General features: G+C 38.9%; 1 protein-coding gene across 1 annotated transcript; it reads right to left on the bottom strand.

Moving 5' to 3' along the window:
* Window positions 1-2,646: 2,646 nt before the first annotated feature.
* Window positions 2,647-12,009, bottom strand: LOC133338355 (thioester-containing protein 1 allele S3-like). Its single transcript, XM_061546531.1, has 9 exons — window positions 11,999-12,009; window positions 11,528-11,936; window positions 10,640-11,454; window positions 6,690-6,954; window positions 6,366-6,633; window positions 6,212-6,299; window positions 4,940-6,026; window positions 3,205-3,732; window positions 2,647-3,147 (listed from the first exon to the last, which is right to left on the bottom strand). Exons 1-9 carry the CDS (start codon window positions 12,007-12,009, stop codon window positions 2,647-2,649), a joined length of 3,972 nt encoding a protein of 1,323 aa, XP_061402515.1.

The raw sequence follows: 12,009 nt of genomic DNA, 5'->3' as shown, positions 1-12,009 counted from the left end.
TTTATTTAAAAAATATTACACCGGCTCAATGAAGCCGGTCTTATGTTTGGCCCGAACGCCGAATTGTAACTGAATGTGAATGCTCTATAGACAGGTTTGTATGTTCAGAATGTTAATTTATTCTCCATCCAGAAAACACACAAAACAACAAAACTGAAAAGGTGTTCTGAACTGGTTTGTTGAGGATGGTCAAGCATACAAACTACATTTATAATTAGACAAAGGATTTGATAATGCATCTGTAAGCCTTTAGTATTTTTCAGCGTCCTACTATGAATGTTTGGTAAACTGATACTTGGTCTCTCTCTCTTGTGGCTCTTCATAATATTTGTTAAGGGAACCATTCTCGATTTTAATTTTTCAAGATTTTGAATGGGCTGGTAAATCAATACCAATGCTTGTTAAGGTTTGTAACTTTGCACATATATATATTTGCAAATTTAAAAGAGAAGAAAAATAATTTACAAAAAAAATTATGTAATTGTTTTGTTGTTGTTTTTTGTAATTAAAGAAAAGTCCTTTTGATGGCGGGCATGATAACTCCTCACTGGAAGATCGGAATCCGAAAATTCCAAGGGTGTTAGAAAAAGTACATGCCTGGCTCTCGTATGAACTAGGATCATTGACTTCGCTCTAAAATTAACAAAATAGTGGACCTTTGAAAAAATATTTTTGGAAAATCACCGATTTTTGACCAAAAACCAAGTTAAAAAACCAGTGAGCGGAGCAGTATAGTAGGACGGGGCCGACCATACGATACCCTACACAACTTCCATGAAAATCTAACTTGTTGTGGTTCTATATTCTGAGATTGGGCAATATTTCGCAATCTTTGCACACTTTTGAAAATTTATTATCTGATCATCACCTAACATTTTAAGCGTTGTCCTTGGCCATAAATGGAACCTCATGGAACATTTCAAAGCGATCAGCGCTATATTTCCGCCCTCCAGTGTGGTAATAGGTTACTAAATAATATATAAATACGTAAGCACCTGTAAATATTTAAGTGTAACTCCCGCATCCGAGTACCTACGACAACATAATTGTTATCAATTTAAAGGTCAACCACTCCTCTCGGATATACTATCAACTTCTCGGGTCTATGTCCTTCAGTGGTAAATATATACGCTATAGAATACAAATTTTGTAATTTTTCACACAAAAGGCAGGGTCCATTTGACCCGCTAAATATTGACCGATCTTTATCAAAACGGGCATGCTTATTTTTTGACCCGATCCCCTTCTCCATGCAAAAATTCGCGGTGTTTGGGCCATAATTGCGGCGTCTGGAGCGACCAGAAAATCAGACAAAAATAACGTTTTTGGTCCATTTCATCCCCTAAATATTAACCGATCTTTTCCAAAAACAATAGGGGTCTTCATTGGCCAGAACCCATCCTACATGCAAAATTTCGTGAAGATTGGTCCATAACTGTGGCCTGTATCGTGTTTACAAATTATAATGGACAGACGGACGGACACACATGTCTAGATCGACTCAGCTAGTCGAGATATGACGATCGGTATACTTAAAGGTGGGTCTAGGACCAATATTTCGCGGTGTTACAAACTCTTGGGGCTGCACAAAGCTATAATACCCTGACAACATAGTTGTGTAGGGTATAATTATCCTCGGATCGGAGTGCCCTTCTGCGACGTAGTACAATCTTTTTGGCCCCGTCACTCAATGAATTGACTATTAAAGTAAAACGCGTACCTCTTCGTGGCTGTCACAGTTACGAGACGGCCGTCCTGTCATATTTTCTTCGAGAGTGACTTAAGCGTTACCCACGATTTACTTGTTCCGGTGACAATGTTGTACTGTTTCAGGTGGTTTAACCAATTTTTTCCTTTTGTGCTTGCATACTAGCCTGTTGACTTCAAGGGTAAGTTCTCGCAACCCTGGGTCTTCAGGGGTCGTACAACGGAGCTCCTCACGTTCATTTGCCAGTGCCGTTGCCTCTGTTGGGAAATTTGGTCTTACTTCGGCTATTCGACCAGCAGGCATGAATCGAGCGGCCGCAGTAGTGGTGATTTGATGAAAATTTCTCTCCCATGGTTCAGGAAAGTACAGCGTTCAGAGGTCGGTTGGCCTGTTGACGGACACGATGATAGGAAGGTAGTTTGCGCCGAGTGAAATGGCGGGTTGCTAGGATCCGTCATTTATCTGACTCGGTGCCACAATAGTTATGTCTGGCGAACTGTGTCAGTCTCCACACATCCTCATTAACCGTGTCAAATGTTGATCTATCAATTTGCTATAGAAATCTTCTAGTACCAGGCTATTATTACCTTCTAAAAGCGGACTTATATCCGGCAAATAAAGCGGTAACATTTGACACCTCTACCTCCGCAGTTCCAGACTTGACTGCAACCTTCATACCGATGTATAGGGGCTACCAGAAAAAGTGAACCTATACATATAATTTTTAGTTGAGAAATGTAGTACACAATAAGAAGCCAAAATGCACCGATATAGCCCATCTACAAACTTAACATGCCTACAATGCTTTTAAAAAAAAAAAAAAAAATTTTATAAAAACCAACCCTCATTGGATCTTGATTTTTTTAAACCAAAATTTCTTATCATTACTATTATTGTTCTGTATTATTTATTTTATTTTCAAATTCTCATCCAGCATTTCAAATACTATAGAATGCCGTATCATGACGACTGATATTGTAATAATCATACACAGCCACCGATGCCGGTTTACGCTGTAGGACATCGTTAAGCTTATCAGCCATGATCGTAAAACAATTATCAATATTTGCTGATAGCTTTTCAAAATACATAACCAAAGTAGTGTCGGAATTTCGCAATTCTATACGATCGACCAGCTCATTATCCAGCAATTCATTACCGTAGTCTTCATTGGTTGTAAAACCGGAGGGTAAATTAGTCTCCATAATTATCATATTTGTGCCGGTCGAATTGCCACCTGCAACGGAGTTAGCATCCTGACGATAACTGAAACAAATTTCCAAATTCAATTCTTCCGGATTTACCAATTTCGCCTTGGGATTAATGCGGAAATGTTGGAAATCATCTTCGGAACTGATGTGATAATGATAATACAACTGCAGCAAGGCATTACCCGAACCGGAGGCTTCTACGTCTATGCAGCGGGTGTATTTGGGAAACTGAAAAAGGCAAAGCAATTAGTTTTTTGAGAAATATTTCCGAAACACCCTCCTAACCTCTTCCGTCTGTAAAATCATCACATTATTTCCATCCACCTGCAATTCGCCAGATTTCAATTTTTGTTTGCGGAAATTAGTTGCAGAATATTTTACTCGTAAATTTAACGAGTTTAAGGTATTATATTTCTCCGAATAGGCCGCCAATGCTTGCAGACCCACAACGGTATCATGTGTCGATTTAAAGCCACCACGTTCATTACGTTGTTCCGCCAGCCATTTGAAAATTTCTTGCTCTTCTCGAATATTTCGGGTCTGCTTTTCCAGCAAAAGGGCCATCAGGACATAGGCAGTGATCTCAACATCTTTGGCATGATCATGATCATTTTGTGACCACCATATGCGACCATCGGATCTTTGCTTTTGTTCTTCAAGTTTATCGAGGATTTTTGTGGCATTGGCATGTTGAGCCATTTGCATGGCCACGGCGATTATGGAAAGGGCATAAATATCCGTATTACCCTCCAAGTTATCGTTCAGAAATTTCATACCATTTTCAATGGTGGATTTATATTTTTCGGCGAATTTCTGGAAATAATAAACAAAATAAAATAAGAAGAAGAGTCAAAAAAGAAGCAGGCCTGGCTACTTCTATTCTATAGAAGAGGAAGCAGTAGGCCTCCTGACCTACTTCTATTCTATATAAGTAGAAGCAGCAGGCCTACTGACCTACTTCTATTCTATAGAATAGAAGAAGCAGCAGGTATCCTCCTGACCTACTTCTATTCTATAGAAGTAGAAGCAGCAGGCCTCCTCCTGAACTACTTCTTTTCTATAGAATAGGAAAAGAAGCAGCAGGCCTCCTCCTGACCTACTTCTATTCTATAGAATAGGAGAAGCAGCAGGCCACCTCCTGACCTACTTCTATTCTATAGAATAGAAGAAGCCGCAGGCCTCCCCCTGAACTACTTCTATTCTATAAAATCGGAGAAGCAGCAGGCCTCCTCCTGACCTACTTCTATTTTGTAGAATAGGAAAAGCCGCAGGCCTCCTCCGGACCTACTTCTATTCTATATAATATGAGAAACTGCAGGCCTCCTCCTGACCTACTTCTATTCTATAGAATAGGAGAAGCAGCAGGCCTCCTCCTGACCTACTTCTATTCTATAGAATAGGAGAAGCAGCAGGCCTCCTCCTGACCTACTTCTATTCTATAGAAGTAGAAGCAGCAGGTATCCTCCTGACCTACTTCTATTCTATAGAAGTAAAAGCAGCAGGAATCCTCCTGACCTACCTCTATTCTATAGAAGTAGAAGCAGCAGGCCGCCTCCTGAACTACTTCTATTCTATAGAAGTAGAAGCAGCAGGCCTCCTCCTGACCTACTTTTATTCTATAGAATAGGAGAAGCAGCAGGCCTCCTCCTGACCTACTTCTATTCTATAGAATAGAAGAAGCAGCAGGCCTCCTACTAACCTACTTCTATTCTATAGAATAGTAGAAGCAGCAGTCCTCCTGACCTACTTCTATTCTATAGAATAGGAGAAGCAGCAGGTCTCCTCACCTTCTAGGTGAGGCCTCCTGACCTAGTTCTATTCTATAGAAGTAAAAACAGCAGGCCTACTGACCTACTTTTATTCTATAGATGTAGGACGCAGCAGGCCTCCTGATCTACTTCTGGAGGCCTCCTGACCTCTATTCTATTGAAGTAGAAGCAGCAGCAGGCCTACTTTTATTCTATAGAAGTAGCAGTTGACCTGAATTCCTAAAAATATGGAAGAAACAGGAATGACTCACCTTATCCTCCAAGAATGTCATCAAAATAAATGCCGCACCACCAAAACGATTCTGTTGAGCCGGATTGAATAGATAACCAGTATAGGGGAAACTACCATCACTACGCTGGGTACTGGCCAAATATGTCAATCCCGAATCGACAATATGAGCCTCCATCATGGGTAAATATCTCGTAGCCTTAATGAAAAATCTCACCACATAGGCGGTGAGCCATGTACTTGGCTCCTCATCATTCGCCTGACCAAATACACTATAGCCTCCATTCGAATGACGATATGACAGCTGTTGCTGATAACCTACTTCAATGAAATTTCTAGCCTTGGCCACCAGTTCCTTTTCCTTGAAATATCTTCCAGTCGCTCGCAAATATTGTAGGACCAAAATATTCGGTGCAAAATTTACCATATTTTGTTCTCCACAACCGGTGGGCATTAAAACCAACCCATTGAGGTTCTTGAGCGTTGGAGCCATATTATTGCCACTCACCGAGAGAGTAATGAACTCCGATTGGGGTACAACATCACGGGGGATATTTATGTGGAAAGTGGCCTTTGTCTTCTCTCCAGGCGAGGCACTGATATATAAAGGCTTTGTGTGCCGCTTAATCATTCCCTCCGGTTCCACACGAAGTTTTTGTATTACACCATCTTCGGCTAGAGAATTTGTGGCAGCCACTCGCAAACTCACCTCTCCAACTTGTTTGGGGTTGATAAGGAAGGCCACACTGCCAACACTATTTGCAGGAACCTTAAGCCTCTTTGCCCGTTTCATGTCTTCCGAACCTCGTTTGGGATTGAAGATGATTGTATCCATAAAATAAAATTCTCCAGCCTCATTGTAGAGAGTAATTTCCGATTCAACTTCTTGTTCGAGGTAGTTGTGTACGAGGACTGGTATGGCCACAATTTCACCCCGTTTCACGGAATAGGGTAAATTGAGGCTAATGAAAAACGGTTGTATTGTGGTTATATCGGTGGGTCCTTTCACTATACCAAGACCGGTTTTTTCGTTTAGCGAAAATGCGGTGATCCGCCAGGTGGTGATTGTTTCGGGTATCTCCAATTTTATCTGGGTTATATTGTCAGTGCTGAAAATAAAATAAAAAGATTTTTTAAAGGATTATTTATTTTTAAGGGTGGTGGATATTTAAAAAAATATTTTTTAAAGGACCATCAGTCGAGGATTTAAAAAAAATATATTTTTTTTAAGGACCCTGATGGTGTGGATTAAAAAAAATATTTTTTAAGGACCATCAGGCGTGGAAGGACTTACATTTCATAATTCTGAAAAATCCATGTTTCCGGAAACTTTTGACGGAATTTTAGAGGATTGACCCCAGCGGGACTGACCGCAGTATGGGCTATAAATAAATTAATAATATCGATTAAATTTGTAGAATATAAATTTTCCAAAAAAACGGTCTTACCATTTAGTGGGACAAATGCATAATGGGCATTGGTAAAGGTAATAACCCCAGATAATAGGCCAGGATAGACCAAAGCCCGAAATGGCAAAGATGAGACATCATTCATTAATGAACGCAATATGTCCATACGTTTGAGATCGTAGGAAGGATCCAAGAGATATACACCCAAATCGACAGCCAATATTCCGACCAGAGATTTGGGCTCCGCCTTCAATTCGAGAGTGACTTCTTGACCCGGTTGTACTTGTTTGGGAGCATCGACGCTAACCTAGAAAATAATTTGGGTGAACATACAAATACTTTGTTTTTGTGGGTTCGATTTACCTGATTTTCAAATTCCAATGGAAATTCCAGCTCAATTTCCTCATAACGCAAAACCCCGTCCTGAATATAATGAACATACACATAGGCATAGGGTACCATTTCGATAGATGGTATTATTTCTATGGTATAGGATTTTTGGCGCCCTGGCACTGTAATGCGATCAGCATGGATGATATTCGAGTGACCCATAATTGTGTAAACCAGATAGGGTATTTCCACGGTGGATGTTACCACAAGTTCCACGGGTTTACCCAGGCGAGGAAGGCTGGAACGAGAAGAAAACAAAAATTAAGACTGGATTTTTAAAGAATATTTTTTCAAATAGGCGAGGATTTTTTAAGAACTATATTTTTCAAAGCCTATACAAAGCGTGTATTTTTCAAAGATTAATTTTTCAAGGCGTGGATTTTTATAAAGATTCATTTTTCAAGGCCTATCCAAGGCGAAGATTTTTCAAAGATTAATTTTTCAAGGCCTATCCAAGGCGTGGATTTTTCAAAGATTAATTTTTCAAGGCCTATCCAAGGCGTGGATTTTTTAAAGATTCATTTTTCAAGGCCTATCCAAGGCGTGGATTTTTTAAAGATTCATTTTTCAAGGCCTATCCAAGGCGTGCATTTTCTAAAGATTCATTTCTCGAGGCCTATCCAAGGCGAAGATTTTTCAAAGATTAATTTTTCAAGGCCTATCCAAGGCGTGGATTTTTCAAAGATTAATTTTTCAAGGCCTATCCAAGGCGTGGATTTTTCAAAGATTAATTTTTCAAGGCCTATCCAAGGCGTGGATTTTTTAAAGATTCATTTTTCAAGGCCTATCCAAGGCGTGGATTTTTTAAAGATTCATTTTTCAAGGCCTATCCAAGGCGTGCATTTTTTAAAGATTCATTTTTCAAGGCCTATCCAAGGCGTGGATTTTTTAAAGATTCATTTTTCAAGGCCTATCCAAGGCGTGGATTTTTTAAAGATTCATTTTTCAAGGCCTATCCAAGGCGTGGATTTTTTAAAGATTCATTTTTCAAGGCCTATCCACGGCGTGGATTTTTTAAAGATTCATTTTTCAAGGCCTATCCAAGGCGTGGATTTTTTAAAGATTCATTTTTCAAGGCCTATCCAAGGCGTGGATTTTTTAAAGATTCATTTTTCAAGGCCTATCCAAGGCGTGGATTTTTTAAAGATTCATTTTTCAAGGCCTATCCAAGGCGTGGATTTTTAAAGATTCATTTTTCAAGGCCTATCCAAGGCGTGGATTGTTTAAAGATTCATTTTTCAAGGCCTATCCAAGGCGTGGATTTTTTAAAGATTCATTTTTCAAGGCCTATCCAAGGCGTGGATTTTTTAAAGATTCATTTTTCAAGGCCTATCCAAGGCGTGGATTTTTTAAAGATTCATTTTTCAAGGCCTATCCAAGGCGTGGATTTTTTAAAGATTCATTTTTCAAGGCCTATCCAAGGCGTGGATTTTTTAAAGATTCATTTTTCAAGGCCTATCCAAGGCGTGGATTTTTTAAAGATTCATTTTTCAAGGCCTATCCAAGGCGTGGATTTTTAAAGATTCATTTTTCAAGGCCTATCCAAGGCGTGGATTTTTTAAAGATTCATTTTTCAAGGCCTATCCAAGGCGTGGATTTTTTAAAGATTCATTTTTCAAGGCCTATCCAAGGCGTGGATTTTTTAAAGATTCATTTTTCAAGGCCTATCCAAGGCGTGGATTTTTTAAAGATTCATTTTTCAAGGCCTATCCAAGGCGTGGATTTTTTAAAGATTCATTTTTCAAGGCCTATCCAAGGCGTGGATTTTTTAAAGATTCATTTTTCAAGGCCTATCCAAGGCGTGGATTTTTAAAGATTCATTTTTCAAGGCCTATCCAAGGCGTGGATTGTTTAAAGATTCATTTTTCAAGGCCTATCCAAGGCGTGGATTTTTTAAAGATTCATTTTTCAAGGCCTATCCAAGGCGTGGATTTTTTAAAGATTCATTTTTCAAGGCCTATCCAAGGCGTGGATTTTTTAAAGATTCATTTTTCAAGGCCTATCCAAGGCGTGGATTTTTTAAAGATTCATTTTTCAAGGCCTATCAAAGGCGTGGATTTTTTAAAGATTCATTTTTCAAGGCCTATCCAAGGCGTGGATTTTTTAAAGATTCATTTTTCAAGGCCTATCCAAGGCGTGGATTTTTTAAAGATTCATTTTTCAAGGCCTATCCAAGGCGTGGATTTTTTAAAGATTCATTTTTCAAGGCCTATCCAAGGCGTGGATTTTTTAAAGATTCATTTTTCAAGGCCTATCCAAGGCGTGGATTTTTTAAAGATTCATTTTTCAAGGCCTATCTAAGGCGTGGATTTTTTAAAGATTCATTTTTCAAGGCCTATCCAAGGCGTGGATTTTTTAAAGATTCATTTTTCAAGGCCTATCCAAGGCGTGGATTTTTTAAAGATTCATTTTTCAAGGCCTATCCAAGGCGTGGATTTTTTAAAGATTCATTTTTCAAGGCCTATCCAAGGCGTGGATTTTTTAAAGATTCATTTTTCAAGGCCTATCCAAGGCGTGGATTTTTTAAAGATTCATTTTTCAAGGCCTATCCAAGGCGTGGATTTTTTAAAGATTCATTTTTCAAGGCCTATCCAGGCCATTTTTCAAGGCCTATCCAAGTCGTGGATTTTTTAAAGAATACTTTTTTCAAAGCCTATCGAAGGCGTGGATTTCTTAAAGATTCATTTTTCAAGGCCTATCCAAGGCGTGGATTTTTTAAAGATTCATTTTTCAAGGCCTATCCAAGGCGTGGATTTTTTAAAGATTCATTTTTCAAGGCCTATCCAAGGCGTGGATTTTTTAAAGATTCATTTTTCAAGGCCTATCCAAGGCGTGGATTTTTTAAAGATTCATTTTTCAAGGCCTATCCAAGGCGTGGATTTTTAAAGATTCATTTTTCAAGGCCTATCCAAGGCGTGGATTGTTTAAAGATTCATTTTTCAAGGCCTATCCAAGGCGTGGATTTTTTAAAGATTCATTTTTCAAGGCCTATCCAAGGCGTGGATTTTTTAAAGATTCATTTTTCAAGGCCTATCCAAGGCGTGGATTTTTTAAAGATTCATTTTTCAAGGCCTATCCAAGGCGTGGATTTTTTAAAGATTCATTTTTCAAGGCCTATCCAAGGCGTGGATTCATCAAAGAAAAAATTTTCAAGGCCTATCCAAGGCGTGGATTCATCAAAGAAAAAATTTTCAAGGCCTATCCAAGGCGTGGATTCATCAAAGAAAAAATTTTCAAGGCCTATCCAAGGCGTGGATTCATCAAAGAAAAAATTTTCAAGGCCTATCCAAGGCGTGGATTCATCAAAGAAAAAATTTTCAAGGCCTATCCAAGGCGTGGATTCATCAAAGAAAAAATTTTCAAGGCCTATCCAAGGCGTGGATTCATCAAAGAAAAAATTTTCAAGGCCTATCCAAGGCGTGGATTCATCAAAGCCTATCCAAGGTGTGGATTTTCAAAGAAAAAATTTTCAAGGCCTATCCAAGGCGTGGATTCTTCAAAGAAAAAATTTTTGAGGCCTATCCAAGGCGTGGATTCTTCAAAGAAAATTTTTTCAAGGCCTATGCAAGGCGTGGATTCTTCAAAAAAAAAATTTCAAGGCCTATCCAAGGCGTGGATTCTTTAAAGAAAAATTTTTCACGGCCTATCCAAGGCGTGGATTCTTTAAAGAAAAATTTTTCACGGCCTATCCAAGGCGTGGATTCTTTAAAGAAAAATTTTTCACGGCCTATCCAAGGCGTGGATTCTTTAAAGAAAAATTTTTCACGGCCTATCCAAGGCGTGGATTCTTTAAAGAAAAATTTTTCACGCCTATCCAAGGCGTGGATTCTTTAAAGAAAAATTTTTCACGGCCTATCCAAGGCGTGGATTTTTTAAAAGGATATTTTTTGAAAATTCTTTTAAAGGAATTTGTCTTTACTCACCTCTCATCCTTCAGCCCCAATGTAAAATACGATTCCGTCTTATTGCCAAACGAATCATCGGCAAAAATATTGGACAATTTAAAGGTGGCATTCCCAAAGCGGAATAAATGATTGGAATTTTCATCATGATCGAAATCAAATATTGCCTCTCCCTTCGAATTTAAATAGGCACTGTATTCCTTGTCGCCATGCTGCATTACGACCGGCATTGACTTATCCAAAACCGGTGCACCACTCCAATAATTCACTGTGGCTGTCAAACGATAGGGTCGACCTTTTTCGAACTGTATAGTATCGCTCGATACATAAATATTATACGGCACATCATGCAGTGACATAAAAACCTCTTCACTCTTGGTCATACCGGTATGTTTTTCCGACAATTCAACCTGTAGCTTAAAGCCATACAACTTCAATAAATCCGGATCGCTGAGATCGAATTCAACACCGACCGTATCCTTAACCACAACCTGTTTTTCCTGTAGAATTTTATTGCGAACATTATCGATTAGTCGAGCCGTTACATTACCCTCCACATATTTATCGAAGGTGTATCGGCCATATATTAAGGCCTTAATGCGATCCATATCGCGAGTTAAAAATAATTGGGTTTTAATGTAGACACTAAACTTGGGGAGGACATATTTCAGGACACGTATACGCTTCTGTTCACTGTAATCGTATTTGCCGCTGATAAATACCCGTATATACCAATCACCTAAAACCGGATATTCGGATAGTTGGAATTTACTGGTGTAGAGGCCCTTTACGAGTTTTATATCCTTGAATTGTTTGATACGATTTTTAGCACCATCCTGGAGGAGGAGAAAAATAGGAATTATTAAAAGATACTTCTTTAAAATATACTGCCTCCCCATCCGTACTTACCATCACCTCAACCCGTATCGGTTCTTGAATCTGCAATGGCCTTGTATGTTCATCTAATATCATAACACGAAATTGCACCTCATCACCAGGTTTGTATACAGCCTTATCGGTTTGTATGTATAACTTCGGTCCAACATTATGATGAGCAAATAGAAAACTTTCATTGCGGAACACCAGGCCACTCACCCCTTCGACGACTAGTTTATGTGGACCTTGAACCAGTTTTTGAGGTATAAAAACAATTAACTTGCTTTCATGCGGCTGCAAATAGACATCATTGCTCATATGGTAGTAGGGTCCCTCTATGCGGATGTTAAATTTTGCCGGCTCCAAAGAATCGTGCAGCGACACCATTACCGTATACTTCCGATTGGATTTAATAACACCGGGTGCAATTATTGAATAGTAGCTGCAAAATTCCAAAATAATGTATCCATTAAAATTTCTATCCTCCCATGCAGCCTAACCTACCTTTCACCCAT

Source organism: Musca vetustissima, unplaced genomic scaffold (genome assembly GCF_032173495.1).
Source record: "Musca vetustissima isolate MV318-11 ecotype Yass unplaced genomic scaffold, APGP_CSIRO_Mvet_v1 utg14244, whole genome shotgun sequence".
NCBI classification, from domain to species: domain Eukaryota; kingdom Metazoa; phylum Arthropoda; class Insecta; order Diptera; family Muscidae; genus Musca; species Musca vetustissima.
Note: the sequence above shows the minus strand (reverse complement) of the source record. Positions and strands in the feature narration are given on the sequence as shown.